Below are 19549 nucleotides of genomic sequence, written 5' to 3'. Positions count from 1 at the left end.
TTTTCCATTGTTCTGATTTTCATTATATATTCAGCATAATAATATGCATTTATTAATTAACATGGATTTCAGAATGTCTGTGTTAAATCTAAATAAAGGCAAAATATGTAACTTTTTGCCGCTAGAGGTCGCTTATTCAAGACAAAGGCGTAGCTTGATAATGCCTTGATTTCGCAGAATCATGGGAGGTGTTGTCTTCACGTCTACAGCTGGTGGAAAAGAATTTCACAGGACTCGGGCAGAAATCATATTCATGGATGAGCTAATATATTAAAGATTTATTAACATTACTGTAGTATGAAGCAGGGTGTGGCTGAAAGCCGCTGGAGCGGAACGCAGCCGCTGGAGCGATTGCTAATGACAGACGAGTGCGACACACGTCTCTAGATCAGTGGAGCTTTTATTATGCTGCAGAGGAGTGCTTCCACTTCTTCCAGTCATGCGTATGTGGGGTAAAACAGCGTTGTTTCATCATATTAGATGCATTTGTGTGTTAAATGTTGTTATAGTACTTCGCTCTTGCGGCTGCGATGAGACACTTGTTTCACACTGCAGTAAGCAAGATGGATATTAGGCATGGTAAAACATGGCACTCGCGGTTAAACAAGAAAACAAGATTTAAACAATAAGACTTACTGTGTTGAGCTATATAAAATGATTAGTTTTCTGTAGATGAATGTATCCAAACAGTTGCTCACCTGTCTAATAAAACACATAATATATTGAAGCGTCTTTGGTGTTTTTAAGGTTTTTACAAAATAAAACCGGAAATCGAGGGTAACGCGGGTATGATGTCATTGATAGGCGACGCACAGACACAGTCCGTGTCCTGGTTAACATTGCTTATTTGTGACCCTGGACCACAAAACCAGTCATAAGTCGCACAGGTATATTTGTAGCAATAGCCAACAATACATTGTATGGGTCAAAATTATCAATTTTTCTTTTATGCCAAAAATCATAAGGATATTAAGTAAAGATCATGTTCCATGAAGAATCTTTTGTAAATTTCCTACAGTAAATATATCAAAAATGTATTTTTGTGAGTGGACATGCATTGCTGAGGACTATTTTGATTTTTTGCACCCTCAGATTCCAGATTTTCAAATAGTTCTCGGCCAAATATTGTCCTATCCTAACAAACCATGCATCAATGGAAAGCTTATTTATTTAGCTTTCAGATGATGTATAAATCTCAATTTAAAAATATAGACCCTTATGACTGGTTTTGTGGTCCAGGGTCACATTTCTCTGGAACATTCTTGGAAACATTTGGAATAATGTAATCACACAAGTCAACAAAATACATAACACTCTTCTGGTTTTTGGATATTTTAATCCAAAAGTCTTACATATTGTGCCTTTAAACTGTAAAACCCGATGATCATGTTCTCAAAAATAATTTGAAAATGAGCATATTGAGCTTCAATGGAAGTAAGAACAATCAAGCAATGTCACAAACTACTACCTATGAATAGTGCAGAATCTTAAATATTTCTTTAGCATTTTTATGTCATGATGTTTCTTTGTTTTAAAATGTTCAAAATCCTCAAACTTCACACTAATTTCCTAGTTTAAATTAGCTTTTGAAGTTAATTTAATTTTCAAATTAGATCCCAGCTTTTCAGAATGGTCTGTGCCTTACTAGATATCTGGACCCTACTGAACGATCAGGACCCTGCTCTCATTTTCTGCTCTTAAATCAGAACCAGAGAAAAATCCTATTCTGACTAAGAACCTCAGCTCAATGGCAGATCCCTGCAATGCGGCTTTCAAATTCACCTGCCTAATAGTAGAGCTAATTCATCTGTCTCGATGACAGGAAAAGTCCAGGGATATACCGGCGATACACGTGCGGTAATGCAAGCAGACTTTCACTGAAAGTCAGGAAAACCAGTCGACCGACCTTTCTACGCTTAATTGTCTTCGGGAGCCTGATTCTATTAAGAGTGGTAAAAATGAGCTCAAATGCAAAGCAGGCTGACCTTCTCACCTATGCTAATGAGTTCCATCACTGACCAATCAAAAGGGTGAACTTCAATTAACCCGGAGTGAGTGACTGTCCGGGCAGCTGTCTGGAGTCAGCACATCTCTCCTGCGACAGAACGCTCTCCTCCGCGTGTCCTCTGACAGAGCTTTATATTGATGGATGACAGTGACTGACTGAATTGTCACTGTCATAATCCCAGGATACAGCTCTCATTATTTCGCCACATGCTACGTGACATAAATATGATCCGATCATCTTTGCATGTGAGATCTTTGAAAGTTGTTCTACCCAAGTCTCTTAGATGAGATGATTTTCGCATAGATGCATGCCTTTCTACTGTAGGCTTGGCTAGTTACAGTATATAGTCCAGGAAAAAAATAATACATTTGACACATTGATCTTTTGTGACAACACGCCGCAAAAAGTATTTTTTCTTGAAAATGTTGGTTCTAAGACAGTTTTGAATTAGAAATTTGATATCAACACATAAAACCATATCTGAAAAGTAGAACAATTTGTGTAGTTGGACACAAATTGGACTTAAAACCTTGCCTCAGTATTTGACTTTATTTTATTTTATCTTATTTTATTTTAGACTCCAAGCCTCACTCCAGTCTCCCTTATATATTTAACATAACTTTTTGTTTTTTATTCTTTATTTATTTATTTATTTATTTTGGTAACTGCATGTTGAAGATATTCATCTGCTGCTTAGGATTTAAGGCAATGTGTGCATTACTATGATAATTTTGATCTCCAGCTGTGGTTTAATCTAAAAAGAAAGCAGTATACCAATTGAGAAAAGCTCCTCCAGGCTCATTTTAGGAAAATGATTATGTTATAATTGCGTTATATTGTGTGATGGACAGCTTCTCTGACAGATGTGGCCAATTCTTTAAGCAGCACCGGGACGAATCTGTCATACATTGAGCTTTTGCAGCTCCAGGGTTCTCCTATGGGTGATTTTGGGTATTGCTTTGACTGGAGATTGAGCTCATGTCATGACTGAGTTATCAAACTCAACCTACTTATTTTTCAATGTGCATTCAGCCAGTTTTTTCAGATACTGTGATTGATTGAGCCCTTCTTGATGGCAAAAGTGGGCGAGACGAAGAAAATCAATCACGTTATTGAGCTAAATATTTCATACATGCAATGAATAGACCACACAGAACACAAGATTGAGATTTGTATAGATCTGGTTTCATAAGTCGGGCCTGCTTTGAAACCACCAGGGGGCAAACTTTAATTAATTTAAACCTTTTGTGTGTGTGTACATCTCAGTCTGTGTATAAAACAGAAAAACAAACCCTTTAGTATACATTCTTGCTTGTTGTACATCTCCATCATGGATCTAGTTTGATTCATGGTACAAAAAAAATGCTGGGTTAAAAACAACCCAAGTTGGGTTGAAAATGGACAAATTTATTAATAATTTGAATGAATAATAATTAAACAATAAACATGTATTAAATTGCTTATTAATAAATGTTCACCTTCTGATTATTATTGTTGCCTCTAGTAATTATGTGTCTGGTTTTTAATTTCCAACCTATTTTAGGTTCATTTTAAGTCAGCCATATAATAATTTTTAAACAATAGTTGGGTTAAATAAAACCACCCTGCACGTTGGGCAAACATTTAACCCAACCGCTGGGATGAAACAACCCAGTTGCTGGATTTGTCCATTTTCAACCCAACTTGGGTTGTTTTTAACCCAGCATTTTTTAGAGTGTGGGAACTAGGGCTGCACGATTTATCACACGATATGAAAAATAACATTGAACTTAAATGTGATTATCGCTTAAACGGATTCTTAATGCGATTATGAATTTTTTTTTTTATGCGCAGCTTGTCAATGAAGTATGGCTCCAAATGCTAATCCGTCTGAAAGCACTGCGAGTTTGAGTCGCTTTTAATGTGCATTTGAAAAAGCAACACGCGTCAAACATCTTTCCAGTCATGAGAAGCATTTGTTAACATCTTGTCCAACAAAAGACAACATTTAATAACGTTTTTACTCCAAACTCACTTCATAAAGAGAGTTGAGATGTGAGATGGTGTGGCTTCTCACACAGAATAAGGCAGTCGTGTGTTTATTAGTCATGTTTAATCAATCAAAGTGTTTCAATCTTCTGTTTATTCGACTACAGCGATAAGACACGTGTTATCTTCTTCTGCGGCAGGGCATATTTGGAGTTTCTGCGCAAGAGCGCCATCTTCTGGCTTTGAGATGGAGAAGCATTTACTACTGATCACATAGCCGTACAGCTCTGACAAGCTGCGCATAAAATAATCGCAGCCTTTGCCGAATCGTGTGTGGTTAAATTGTGCACAATAAATCGTGCAGCCCTAGGAATAGTTTTTCCTGTTTTTCAGTTTATGTAAACACATCACTTTATGCATAAGAAATATATAAGCAGCTGTATATAAGCATATAGCGAATACAGGGCATTTGTAATATATTATGTTCAATCCTTTTGTCATATCTGAGGAAAGAAGTCATTGAAGCGCACTTTCACTCAAGCCATTAGTGAACAGGAACTCTGATTGCTTAGATAAATGGCCGGCTGTCTAGAGTACATGCAAGGTGAATTGTAAACAGTGTAAATTGCCCTGAATATGGCCATCTGTTCTGAAAATGAGAAGCATAATAGATGCTGTTACAGTGACCATAGGCTGACATCGTCATGACTCAAAACGGAGGCACTGAAATCACAGAAATCCCCCGTTTTCAAACAAGCCATCACGCAGGCTTGCAAAATGCTTTTTCCAACAGTATATTTATGACTGTGCCCAGTGAAGCCACTCTAAATCTATATGTGCTATGAAGAGCCGAGATGTGCTGCCCCCAGGAAACTTCAGCAGACCGGAGTAATGACTCTGTGCTGTGGAGAGAAGAATTTCAAATTTGACTCTCGCTCCGAGCAGACCGAATTCAGCGTCCTTGAAGATTTTATGTCATGTTGAAATGAAAGCATTTTCAGAACTAATGCAAGTCATTGACCAAATAACATTTCCACATGCTGGTGTGACATAATGACAGCGGAGCGTTTACCGAGGCCAATCATATTTAATTTATTTTAATGCCATCGTTCCAGTTGCTTAACCATTGCGGGTTTCTTTATTATACACAGAAAGTTAGACTGAACTGACATAATTTTTCAAAAAGTAAATGGGAAATTAAAAGTCTAAGTGTCTAGCCAAAACATACTTGAGCAAAAGTAAAAACAGTTTTCTCATTTCGTTGGTATTTAAAAGTAAAAAAAAGGGTCTTTTTTTTCTTAGTGTTTGAAACTGACTTATGAGACAGTAGAGATTTTCACATTAAAGTAACTTTGATGCACTAAAAGGAACTTGTTCAATCACAGTTTTCCCATTGTGCTATAGCTCAAGGGCACACCTGTCTACCTGAATCTGGTGAACATTAAATGTAGCAGAATCTGTATAGTTTGACTGTATAGGAGTCTATGCAGTAGATTAATCATTTACTGTGTTTACAATTGTGTTACAGTTGAATTTCTTATTATCAATGTTGAAAACAGTTGTGCTGCTTAATATTTTTGTGGAAAAGGACTCTTTGATGTGTAAAAGAACAGCATTTACTTGAAATAGAAATCCTTTGGGTAACTGAAATCACAGAAATCCCCCATTTGCACGGTACTACATATACTTACTATCGTAATAACAGTAAATAATGCATAATTACAAGTAACCCTAAACCAAACCCTGCCTGTAACTCTATAGTAAGTACATGTAGTTAATTAATATTGCTCAGTACTTATTTAAGTAAATACAATGTAACTGTATCACCGTAAAATAAAGTGTAACCATCCTTTGTAACATAAATGTCTTTACTGTCAATTTTGATCAATTTAATGGGTTACACTTTATTTTAAGGTGACGTACATTGTACTTACTCAAATAACAAGTACTGAGTACTGTTAATTAACTACATGCACTTACTATAGAGTTACGGTTAAGGTTAGGGTTTGGTTTGGTTTAGGGTTAGTTACCTGTAATTATGCATGATGTACTGTTATTACATAGTAAGTACATGTAGTAATGTGTAACTGTCACCTTAAAATAAAGTGTTGCCATTTAATGCATCCTGTCTGACTAAAAGTATTAATTTCTTTTTTTAAAATTACTGACCCCAGTCTTTGAACTGAAGTGTGTAATAATTTTAAAATGAGGATAACATCATGATGCCCACACTCTAAAAAATGCTGGGTTAAAAATAACCCAATTTGGGTTAAATTTGGACAAACCCAGCGATTGGGTTGTTTTTTAACCCAGCGTTTGGGTTGTTTTAACCCAGTGATTACTGTAGGTTGTTTTAACCCAGTGATTGGGTTGTTTTGACCCAGCGGTTGGGTTGTTTTAACCCAGTGAATGGGTTGTTTTAACCCAGCGGTTAGGTTAAATGTTTGCCCAACCTGCTGGGTAGTTTTATTTAACTCAACTATTGTTTAAAAATTACTGTATTGCTTGCTTAAAATGAACCCAAAATAGGTTGGAAAATAAAAATGGACAAACCCAGCATTTGGGTTGTTTTGACCCAGCGATTTAACCCAGGATTTGGGATGTTTTGACCCACCGATTGGGTTGTTTTGATCCAGCGGTTGGGTTGTTTTAACCCAGCGATTTAACCCAGGAATTAGTTTGTTTTAAGCCAGCGATTGGGTTGTTTTGACCCAGTGGTTGGGTTAAATGTTTGCCCAACCTGCTGGGTAGTTTTAATTAACTCAACTATTGTTTAAAAATTACTGTACTGCTTGCTTAAAATGAACCCAAAGTATGTTGGAAATTAACATTTATTAATATGTTTAATAAATGAACAATTTTATTAAGAAGTTTATTGAATAATAATTAAACAATAAACATTTATTAAATTGCTTATTAATATATGTTCACATTTTGATTATTATTGTTGCCTCTAGTATTTATGTGTCTGATTTTTAATTTGAAACCTATTTTGGGTTCATTTTAAGCCAGCCATATAGTAATTTTTAAACAATCATTGAGTTAAAAACCTGCCCAGCATGTTGGGTCAAACATTTTTTAGAGTGATACACTGTATACCACCCCCCCCAACCCCAACAAACATTGATAAAATATAAATTCCCTCAAATAATACACACAGCACTATTGTTCTAATAGTGCTTGTTTATTTGTCCAGGAAGCACTTCTTATATATCTGATAGTGTTCCAAATTGCTCGTCTGCCATCTGTTAATCACAGTGGTCTCGTATGCAACGCAAAGCACTTTTGCAAGGCGCTCTGCATAAGAGCGTCTGCTGAATGCCATAATGTAAAGTATAGAAATGAAGCGCAATTATTCAAGTACTTCACACCCCTGCATACGAGTCAGTCCTCTCAGAATAGCAGTGCTGGTTATGTTGCAGCATTGTCAGCACTGAAACTACTATGTTTAATGGATGAACATATTTCCCCTGATACTGCATGCTTACTAGGGTAGATCTGAAAACAGCTTACTATAAAGGAGCATGTTTCAAATCTACGAGAAATTATATGTGGTTTTATCCATGAATGCCACAGTCATTTGTCCTGATAAGAGAAAACACAATATCCCCATGGACATGATTCGAAAAAAGCTCTTACAATTACTGAGATGCATTAGGGGACATTTTTCCTACCATACAATGCAAGTATAGACATTTTTATTTCATAGATTTATGTAACAAATGATCCTGCTGGAACAAAACAATCCCTTTTTTAAAAAATAAATTATAGCAGAAAAGATGGTTGTGTTGCAGAATAGACCTCATCTACTTTGATGACACTCAACATGTGCCATTAAATGTCATCCCATTTGTCATATCTTGATGTCAGTTTTGTTTGATGTCATTCTTTGCAAAACTCTTCCATTTTTCAGTCCACTGGAAAACATCTAGGGCCAGATTTACTAACAGCTTGCAGTAGCACAAACTCTCTTTTGGCGTTTAAAAATGAATAAAATTAGCACTGAAAAGGCATGGACACAGTTATTTTTGCGGCCGACCTTATAGCATATGCATTTGTAGATGCAAAATCTATGGAGTATTTAAATGAATCATGCGAGGTGATTTACTAAGGTTTGTGCTCGTCAATTTACTGGTATACGCGGCATAATTTACTGCCCAAAAAAGCATGTCTTAAACCAGATGCTAATTTGCGCTGCTCTTGGTAGATTGCATTGGACATAATGGAAATGATCCGGTGTGGTGAGAAATCGAGTCCCCCCAAGAATCGTGTCTCCTTTAGGACCCCGAGTGATCCCATTGGTTCAACAGACTTTTAATGGGTAGTATTTTTAGTGCCTGATTATAATTCCTTCTAAATCACGTTATGATTAATATCATTTAAAATGCATTATAATGACCATTAATGTCTTTTAAATTACATGGTTCATATACTAGTATAAAACTGAAGCTATAGGTTGTGAAATCAAGCATATATATAAAAAAATAGGCATGGTTGTGTTTCCAGTTTTATTGTGCAGTACATAGGCATTCATTTTCATATTTCAAGCATGTTGTTTGTGCACTTGATGTAATAAACATCATACAATAGACTTGAAAAAGGTTATAATTAATCAAGACATCGTGATAACAACATTGATCAGGCATTACAGCCTGGGTCCTAAAGGAGACCCGATTCCTCGGGGAGGGGGACTCGATTTCTCGTGACTCTGGCTGTGTCTGTATTTTTTTAATTTGCGTGTCGTCAGATCACGTGCAAAACATTCCATTCCCATCAGCTCTTTTTTTTTTTTTTTTTTTAAATTTCTCTCTCACAGTAATTTGCCCTGTTTAGTAAATCTGACCCCTAATCTAAATATAATCTATGCCGTTTATGGCCCTGACTACTATCATATCACATTTGATCCACTCAGTTATGCTATCCACGTTGAAAGTCAAGTCTCTTTGCTATGCAGTGACGCACAGGCACAATCGGAAACGCTGACACTGTCAAACCGCAGATGTGAAGGGATTATCCTGTGATTATAAGGATGACCTCTACCTTTTATATGTAAATGTTTGTAAATGAAGAGCAGATATTAATTTATCCATCATGTTGACTTTCTGTGTGAGCATTTCCCCCAGCAGATTCCATCTCCTCTGTGCTTTTACTTTATTGTGTCTTCAATTGTTAATAAGAGACATTGCATAAGAAAGTGCTAATTCGCTAACAGGACTGAAACGACTCTAAAATCTCTCAGAACAGTGAGACAGCAGGCCAGACTCCTGCAGATTATATAACACATTATTTGCAAAGTCTCTGCTCCTTTGAGACAAGATTGTGCCATTTCAAATGTCAAAATATCCTTGAGAAAGATAAGACGGATGCTATACTGAATGCTTAAAAGTGGAATTGTCATTAAAGGCACTGGAATAACGTGGCATTCACAACGTGTCGCTTCAAAGATGTCGACATTACAGCGCGTACTTCCTCCCTAAAGCCTATGAATGTCAGACGTCAAGATGAAGACCTCTGTCAGAGAGGTATGTTTCCTCTGAATATGAGTGAGTGTTTGGATCAGAATTAATGACTTTTTGTCTTGACATTTACTGAACTGATGATTGCTGTCTGTTACGGACCATGTAGAAATATAATGGATTAATAGCTTGTGGTAAACTCATTATCTGCATAGCATTCGTAAGACAAATGCCTAAATGTTTCCTGACATAAAGTCTTGTTTTTTGAATATATATATATTCATGCCTAATTAGTAATCCTGAGGTGAATAATCCAGAGGCGCAGCAAAAATGTAAAGCCATAAAATAGTATTAAGCTGATAATAAGACCACTCCAAGTAAATAGGTATCTGTCAATCTCAAGGAATGGCATTTAAAGAAAAGGGGAAAAAAGTGCAGACTTTCCGGCATTAATATTACTTCAGTGAGCAGAAAATGAGCTGTAAAGCCCAGTATTTTGCATTTTGCAAAGGACCAGCTCAGACATTGAATGCAGTGTGCTGGTGCAGATTTCTTTTCACAGGGTTAAAGGCACAACTAGACCCGAGCGTGCAGGAAAGGGGAAGCTTGCGTGAGTGACAGTTCAGATGTTTGAATGGGGTTTGAACCTGGGGTTGTGAATCTGGATGTCTCACTTAAAGGGATAATTCTCCCAAAAATGAAAATACTGTCATTAATTATTCACCCTCATCTTCGTTCATCAATTGAGCGGTTTAGTTGAAATTTTCTGAAGAGACTTGATCGCTTTATATGATGAACAGATTTAATTTAGGCATTTATTCATATATAAACATTGATCAGCAAACATAAACAGAGGCTTAACCGAAACTGCTTGGCACGCGAGAACAAATCTCTTCCGGAAGCTCGAATGTGCTGCGTAACGCGAGAATGTACATCATTGGTTCAAGCAAACATGCTTGAGTTTCTGTTTAACACAACTGATGTGTGAGTTGATGAATGTTTATATGTGAATAAAAGTCTAATAAAATCTGTTTATTATATAAAGCGATCAACTCAATTTGGACTAAACCGCTCAATTCATATGGATTAGTTTTACAATATCTTTATGAACTTTTTGAAGTGTCAAAGTATCAGTTGTGTAGACTGTCAACAGAGGGTTTGCAGATTTCATCAAAAAGATCTTCATTTGTGTTCTGAAGATGAACAGGTTTGGAACACCATGAGAGTGAGAAATTAATGATAGAATCTTTATTTTTGGATGAAATATTCCTTTAAGGCACCATAAATGTTGACTCTATGTATGCAAATGACGCCAAAGCTTAAATTTAGGTTGGGTGGTTACCAGAGCTACCATATAGTTTGAAAAGATTATTACACTGACAAGAGTAAATGACAACAAAACTGTCGTTTTGGGGTGAACGATCCCGTTTTAGAACACATGTCACTCTCCATATCTCATGCTATCTGGTCAACCAAAGCTATAGATCATGTGTCAATCATGCGTCAATGTGAAAAATAGATATGTATGGAAAAGGCATGAGGGCATACGCTCAGGAAAAAATAGATATGTACGGAAAAGGCATGACACATGATTGACGCATGATCTATAGCTTTGGTTGAGCAGATAGCGTGAGATATGGACAGTGACATGTGTTCTAAAAAGGGATCACAGAAAAACAAAAGCTTGTTGTCATTTACTCTTGTCAGTGTAATAATCTTTTCAAACTATATGGTAGCTCTGTGTAACCAACCAACCTAAATTTAAGCTTTGGCGTCATTTGTTACTACTATCTTGATTCCATTTGTGAATGTAAGTGAATGTGAGAGAGATATTAAGCATATTTAGGTCAGTTCTTTCATCCCAGGCTCACTGGAAAAACTTGCCTGGAACGACATTTCTGCAAAATGATATTATGGTGCCTTTTAGACGTTTCTCAGCACTTTCAAAGTGAAATGTCCAGTGAGTGGTGCTATGTTCTTCGGATGGGTCAACGTGATTTTGCCAAGTAAGTCATGTTCTAGGATCAACATATTTTGTTGATCCTGGAACAACATTCCTGTCCGCAAACATAGTCCTAACCTATCCCTACCCCTAAACCTAACCTTGCCCATAAGTTATCCCTAAAATCAGAGGGAAATTATACAAACCCGATTCCAAAAAAGTTGGGACACTGTACAAAGTGTGAATAAAAAAGGAATGCAATAATTTACAAATCTCATAAACTTATGTGTTATTCACAATAGAATATAGAGAACATATCAAATGTTGAAAGTGAGACATTTTGAAATGTCATGCCAAATATTGGCTCATTTTGGATTTCATGAGAGCTACACATTTCAAAAAAGTTGGGACAGGTAGCAATAAGAGGCTGGAAAAGTTAACTGTACATATAAGGAACAGCTGGGGGACCAATTTGCAACTTATTAGGTCAATTGGCAACATGATTGGGTATAAAAAGAGCCTCTCAGAGTGGCAGTGTCTCTCAGAAGTCAAGATGGGCAGAAGATCACCAATTCCCCCAATGCTGCGGCGAAAAATAGTGGAGCAATATCAGAAAGGAGTTTCTCAGAGAAAAATTGCAAAAAGTTTGAAGTTATCAACTACAGTGCATAACAATCTCTGTGCGTAAGGGTCAAGGCCGGAAAACCATACTGGATGCCTGTGATCTTCGGGCCCTTAGACGGCACTGCATCACATACAGGAATGCTACTGTAATGGAAATCACAACATGGGCTCAGGAATACTTCCAGAAAACATTGTCGGTGAACACAATCCACCGTGCCATTCGCCGTTGCCGGCTAAAACTCGAAAGGTCAAAAAAGAAGTAATATCTAAACATGATCCAGAAGCGCAGGCGTTTTCTCTGGGCCAAGGCTCATTTAAAATGGACTGTGGCAAAGTGGAAAACTGTTCTGTGGTCAGACGAATCAAAATTTGAAGTTCTTTTTGGAAAACTGGGACGCCATGTCATCCGGACTAAAGAGGACAAGGACAACCCAAGTTGTTATCAGCGCTCAGTTCAGAAGCCTGCATCTCTGATGGTATGGGGTTGCATGAGTGCGAGTGGCATGGGCAGCTTACACATCTGGAAAGGCACCATCAATGCTGAAAGGTATATCCAAGTTCTAGAACAACATATGCTCCCATCCAGACATTGTCTCTTTCAGGGAAGACCTTGCATTTTCCAACATGACAGTGCCAGACCACATACTGCATCAATTACAACATCATGGCTGTGTAGAAGAAGGATCCGGGTACTGAAATGACCAGCCTGCAGTCCAGATCTTTCACCCATAGAAAACATTTGGCGCATCATAAAGAGGAAGATGCAACAAAGAAGACCTAAGACAGCTGAGCAACTAGAAGCCTGTATTAGACAAGAATGGGACAACATTCCTATTCCTAAACTTGAGCAACTTGTCTCCTCAGTCCACACTGTTATAAAAAGAAGAGGGGATGCCACACAGTGGTAAACATGGCCTTGTCCCAACTTTTTTGAGAAGTGTTGATGCCATGAAATTTAAAATCAACTTATTTTTCCCTTAAAATGATACATTTTCTCAGTTTAAACATTTGATATGTCATCTATGTTGAAAATATTGAAATTTAAAACTTCCACATCATTGCATTCTGTTTTTATTCACAATTTGTACAGTGTCCCAACTTTTTTGGAATCGGGTTTGTAGGTGAATAATACCTATAATAGCACTTAACTCTGGTTGTAATCTTAAACTTGACATAAACTGTAAACTTGTCCCTCAAATCTGATTGACTGGAATGTTGTTCCAGGATCAACAAAGATGTTGATCTATGTTGTGCTTGGCAAGGCAAGTTTATTTATATAGCACAATTCATACACAATCATAAAGGTGCTTTACATGAAAAGGAAACAAATACATAAGAATGATAAAAAATGGAATGCATAGGAAATAAAAGTAACAATAAAGCAGAGATCTTGGAGAGTTTTACTCAGAATATTTGTTCTATGTATTTTTAAATTTGTCTCTTCTCCATATTGACTGTCTTTCTCTGTGGTTTTCTCTCAGCACCTAAATAATCTGTTAGACTGTTACACAGATTTTTCACCTAAAATTGGCCAGGAAGAGCTCTATGACTGACCCTTCAGTCCGCACTCAGTTCATTTGATCCTCGACCACAGGTTCACTCAAACCCACTACTCTCACCACACGGTTTCAAGTTTGTTTTTATCAAAGAAATCTCTTAACCACATTGGCTTACCACAGAGTTCTCTCAACCACTATGGTTTGTCAGTTTTTTCCCAAATCATTAGTATAATTTTCTATGTAATTTTTTATTAGTCTCTCTCTCTGACTTCCCCATGATGGTTGTTGTCTGCGGTTATTTCAGCAGCTAAATAATCTGTTGGACGTCTCCAACAGATCTGATTTTTCACCTAAATTTGGCCAGGTAGAGCTTGAGGACCGCACCCCCCCCCCCCCCCCCCCTCCCTGAAATCACGTTGGGGAAATCATGTTCACCACTTCAGATGACTTGGAATATAGCATGTTGTATGGACACCTTTTATTGTCCATCTTTTGTTATTTTTCAAAGTCAGTCTTCCGCATCCACTATAATTGTATAGAATCGTATTTTACGTTTTGAAGAATTGGTGTCTAATTCGCATGATCTCATTTGTATGTGATCTGCTCATTCCCCACTGACAGGTAGGTTTAGAGGTCATGCTTACATTTTTTTTTTTTTCTAAAAACGTACATTTCCATATGAAGCCAAAAGTGCCACTTTGTGAAATGATAATGCTTTCGCATGAGATTGGGTTGGAAAGTCATACAGGTTTGGAAAGACATGTGGGTGAGTAATCTAATTATGGGTTTCTCAACATTACATAACACTGGTAATAAGTGTGCACAGTTAGACTAATTCAAACAATAAGCTGTGGTATATGAGAATACATGTTAACGTCATTACATATGGTCCATTTAGCACAATTAAGGTAAAGTGTAATTGCAAAGCAGCTTGATGTGTTTAAATCGTGAATGAACAGTTGGTGTTTAATAGCAGACATGGACGAATATCCCCCATAAATGAAACCTTTAGAGATGAGATTATGATGAAGGTCAATGTCTAGCAAAGCTAAAAACATAAGTTTAATGATTAATGGCTGTCTCTGGTAATTAGCACAGATTTTATCAAGGCGACATACTGTATATGCAGGCCATGCATGTAATATACGGTAGAATGATTTGCATGTTGATTATATCAAGGTCATATGTTATCAAAGGCAAATGGTCATCATATGCCTGCAAATGAGTGCTTCTTTGTTTGCTCGTGATTAATGTTTCATCCCTAGAGGACATTAAGGATGAAGAGGGAAAAAAATCTTCAATAAACTTTATTTGAAATGAGTCATATGCTCATTTTAATTATATTTAAAAAAGAACAACATTCATTAAAAACAACGATTTAAGACAGAAATGCAAGGTTGATTTTTGCATAGTATTAAACCTACTGCTTTTAATGGGCTCAGAAGAAGATAAATGAGATTACATTCAAATTAATTAAACCAGCAAACAAATAATTAACGGCTCCTCCAAGCCTGTCCAAATCATTTTATACTAATACTACTCATTATAAAAGACATATTAATCGGCATACTCAAAAAAGACCAATATGTTTAAAAAAACAAATTATGCCATCACGTTGCTTGCTTTCCCACCAGCTCATTTGTGATTCACTGTTAAACCGTTCTGACAACAGAGTTTACACTTATTGCGGGTGTTAAGCATTCAAGCTGTAATAGTATAAAATTAGGCCTTCGCATCAAATTCATAGGCATTTAAAAGGTCTGCGCTCTCGAAGTCCCAAAAACAGTGAAAATATCAGCATGCTCATTTCCATGTCAGTTTCTAGTCCATTGGCCCCCTGCTTAAAAATGTCCCCAATTTCACAGGCTACTGTAGGGAGGTTTCGCAGCATGATAACTAAATCAATACCCACCATGACTATACACATAGAATATCAGCGTTGAATTGTGGGAAATATCAAACATGCCTTTTCGTGAAATGCTGTGACTTTGCAGTGATCCTTCCCTGTCACCTCCATATGGGCTTGATAGGTCGATATATCTCCCCCTCAGCCCTTTTCTGGTGCATCTTTGACGTATTACTCACCTCCTGCGGTAGATGTGTCATTCACAGTTACTCTGTGATCTCTCATACTGCCAAGTGACAGATAGTATGACTTATGAGCATATATAGAGCAGAAGGTGAATCAATTTGGGTTAAAAGTAGGTCTCAATTCACATCTACGTAGATCTTGAGAACCTCAGGTTGGTCAGTTTAACTCTATCCAATCCACTTGAACTCTTTTTGTACAGTGAATACTTGACCTCAGTTGCTTACTTGGTTTCATCTCAGAATGCTTATTGAGTGGAAACAAAGGACCAAAACACCCACAATTTTGGGAGCTTGGACAAGGGAAGCAATTTATCATTAATAGGCCTGTTTTCATTATTCAAGCATACTGAACACATATTCGTACTGTTTAATCAACCGTAAGACAGGAATAAAGAGGTGGAAATGGATTACCCAGCTTATTTATTAAGTTTAGGACCAGTCAGCAGCAATAGGCAGTGACCACATAAGAGCAATTGAATTGCACATTTAATAAAGAATTAAGACAATGAAGCTTTTTACACAGTTTTGCATTATTAATTAGCGACAGGTTGACCACAAGCTGTCGAAACACTATTATGAAATCCAAAGTCATTGTACATTCTGCTGAGTGTTGAAGGAGTATAGCCTACGTCTACTACATTAAATGAGGCCCACTTAACAGTTTATTATGGGTATGCATGTTTTCTATATAACTGTGCTTGTGTTTTGGCTCTCTGCCATCTTTACAAGGTAAACAAATAAAATATCAACTCAATAATTATTTAATGTCCATTTATTTATTCATTTGATTAAGTCATGTAATGTGCAGTCAGACGGTCATGATTAGGACTCAGGATTAAGGTGGCATAATATCACGACGTGAATTTCCAATAATTCAATGGTCTGGAGTCCATTATTTCGCTTATACCATGGCTACCGTGTTACATTACGGTTTTTACCTCAATATATTTATTCAAGTTTTCATCCTTAAAACACCATTTTTTAAAATGTTTTCTTGTTTAGAAACAGCCCAAGCCATTTTTCTTAATTCAAAAGGGTATGAACTTGTAGAACCAGAACCTGGCTTGGGCAGTTTCTAAGCAGTTATTGGCGTAACCAAGGTTGTGCGCGTGACAGCGAGAGGGAGGGAGCGCGAATGTGATTACTCGCGTCCGCTGCGCTCTCGGGGGTGTCAGTAGGCAGCAACATAATTACAAATAGCAAAGCTATTAGATGAATTAGTTTAAGGAAGATCGAAATAATTTGTCATTTTTATCCATTTAAATGCTTGATCGGGTATTTGTTGTCTGCTTCTTTCAAGAGGCCTATTCTATAGCTCTTAAAAAAGGGGCTAATAATGTGCCGAAGAAATATTTGACTGAAGGCATGGAACTGCTCCATAGCCCTGCAAGGTACTGAGGAACAATCAACACCTTAAAACGTGCAGCAACCTATCAGAATCGAGCCTTCAACACATCACCTGCGTTAATGACCGACTGACTGAGCATTTTCCCTTATACTTATTTATTTTACTATCGTCTGCAACATCTAAACCTTATGAGTTTGTGAAAAGCTTTCTTAAAGTCGTCATTCGACATGGTGTATATTATTGGATTGATCAGAGAGTTGACGTAGCCAAGCCAAGTGAAAAATTCAAAGAGTTCTGCGGAAAAGCACGATTCACAGAGGGGAACCAGCAGTGTGTAAATGAAAAACGGCAACCAGCACACAATATAGGCTCCTAAAATAACGCCCAGGGTTTTGGTGGCTTTCCTCTCGCGCGCAGCCGATATTCTCTTTTTCTCCAGAAGTGAATCGGACACAGTTACTCTAATTTGATTGTCACTGCCCAGAGACGCGGTGTCCGAGCAAAGGTCATGCCTTCCACTATGCAAAGGAGAGGTCGAAGCCACCGAAGCGGGCGAATTAGTACTCAGATGTGCCGAAGTGAGTCTTTTCCCCGCTTTTTTGGGAGACTGCTTCAAAATGCGCTTCCTCGCCTCCACGTAAATCCGCCCGTACAGAGCGATGAGCAACAGCGTAGGGATGTAGAAAGCTCCGAAAGTGGAGTAGATGGTGTAGAAGATGTGGTCCGTGTTGACCGAGCAGTTGGTCAGCTCCCCTGCCTTCACCTGTCGCCAGAAGAAAGGCGGAAGGGAGATGGAGATGGCGATGATCCAGGCGGTCGCCACCATACCCGCGGCGCGCGCTTGGGTGCGTTTCTTGGCGTACTCGACCGCGTCCGTTATAGCCCAGTATCGATCCAAGGCGATTATGCAGAGGTGAAGTATGGACGCGGTGCAACAGGTTATATCTGAGGACAGCCAGATGTCACACATAACCTGCCCGAGCGTCCACTCGCGAGTGACCGTGTACAGCACGCAAATGGGCATCACGAGCACCGACACCAGGAGGTCGGTGACGGCCAGGGACGCGATCAAGAAGTTCGCCGGTGTCTGGAGCTTTCTGGATTGGGAAATGGTGGCGATGACGAATGCGTTGCTTAATATCGTTGCAAGGGTGATGAGACCGAGAACTGACGCCAAGGTGACTTGGAAAGCGAAACTTTCTTGTTTTTCGTGCGTTTTAGGTGTTAAAGTCACATTGGTGCCGGTCGAGCTGTTCAAAATCTCGAACTGGGCAGGTGTCGGCTTGAAATGACCGCTGCGCTCCATCCCAGAAGACTTGTGTTTTCATATTTTGAAAATAAAGCAAAATTTTCTTCGCTTCATGATTTCTGTCAGCTCTGTCATCAGGTGCAGACAGACGCTCGTGGATGTGTTTGTTCTGTGACATGAGAGATCTTTCTGCTTCATTCTAAATCTCAAACTTCGCTCTCTAAGAAAAATAAAAACCCGCTTCGAACATAACGGTTGCAAAGCTGCGCAATATAAAGCGTCCCAGAAGTTGTGGTAGAACATCCTCTTCAGCGCTCCTCTTGCTTCACGTCCACACACGAGTCATCTTTAAAAGGTTGATAGTTTGCCTGCAAGCGGCGGCGATTTTTCTTAGGTTTCACTGATAGGCGGTCGCAGGGTTCTTGCTTTTTATAGGGCTCTGATGCAAAAGTTGCAGCTTTGATAACCATGATCTTCTAGTTTGAGCGAGGATGCTGTCCTCTGGGTCTTAGTGCCTTCTACTTATCACTCTTTTAATTAATCTAAAAAATAAATTCAACCTCAGCTCGTTCCAAACCCTTTTACTGTTATTTATTTATTTATTTATTTAATTTTGACAGGTCTTTACAACATAAGATAAGGTCCAAATAAGATAACATAAGTGCATTTTGTGTGTGTGTGTATTAAATAAATATGATACATAAATGATTACTAATTAGTTGTTCATGACAATGTGTAAATATACACATATTCAGTAGAGCTTTTATGCCACCTCTAAAAAGACTATCAAAAATGAATCATACATTTATTAATAAACCTTTTGCAAGAATAGTTTTACATTTATTTATTGTTAACATTAAACTGTATACCATCCTTTGACAATGGAATTTTAATTATTTTTTTTTTCCTCCCAAATATTTATCCCTATCTAGTAGGCCTAAAATAATCACTAATGGAACCATTAAAGTCACCATGAAATCAAAATGGACAATTCTTCTTTTTTTATGGAACATTACAGTGTTTATTGCAAATTATTTATTAGTGCACATAATTTTTTTTATTCATGTGCCCTCATATTGCTTAATTAAAGGGGTCTTTGATTATGATTTCACTTTTTTAACTTTAGTTAGTGTGGAATGTTGCTGCAAAGTTACGACGATCAAAGTTCAATGCAAAGGGAGATATGTTCTTTTAGAGAAATCGCTTTTTAAGGACTACAACCAATGGCTGGTTGGGACTACAACAAGCTTCTTCCTGGGTTAGTGACATCACAAACCCTAAAATTTACATAAACCCTTCCCCCGAGAACACGCAACAAAGGGGGTGAGGCCATGTTGGGCTGCTTTAGAGAAGAGGAAGAGTTG

At 37.7% G+C, this 19549-nt stretch overlaps 2 protein-coding genes across 5 annotated transcripts in view; one reads left to right on the top strand and one right to left on the bottom strand.

Moving 5' to 3' along the window:
• Positions 1-19549, top strand: part of colec11 (collectin sub-family member 11) — an 80618-nt gene that overhangs the window by 33748 nt on the left and 27321 nt on the right. The gene's annotated exons all lie outside the window — the stretch shown is intronic.
• htr1b (5-hydroxytryptamine (serotonin) receptor 1B) lies at positions 15992-18667 on the bottom strand. Its single transcript, XM_048192247.1, has one exon. It carries the CDS (start codon positions 18240-18242, stop codon positions 17100-17102), a length of 1143 nt encoding a protein of 380 aa, XP_048048204.1. The 5' UTR covers positions 18243-18667; the 3' UTR covers positions 15992-17099.

This window comes from Megalobrama amblycephala, linkage group LG5 (assembly GCF_018812025.1).
Source record: "Megalobrama amblycephala isolate DHTTF-2021 linkage group LG5, ASM1881202v1, whole genome shotgun sequence".
NCBI classification, from domain to species: Eukaryota; Metazoa; Chordata; class Actinopteri; order Cypriniformes; family Xenocyprididae; genus Megalobrama; species Megalobrama amblycephala.
Note: the sequence above shows the minus strand (reverse complement) of the source record. Positions and strands in the feature narration are given on the sequence as shown.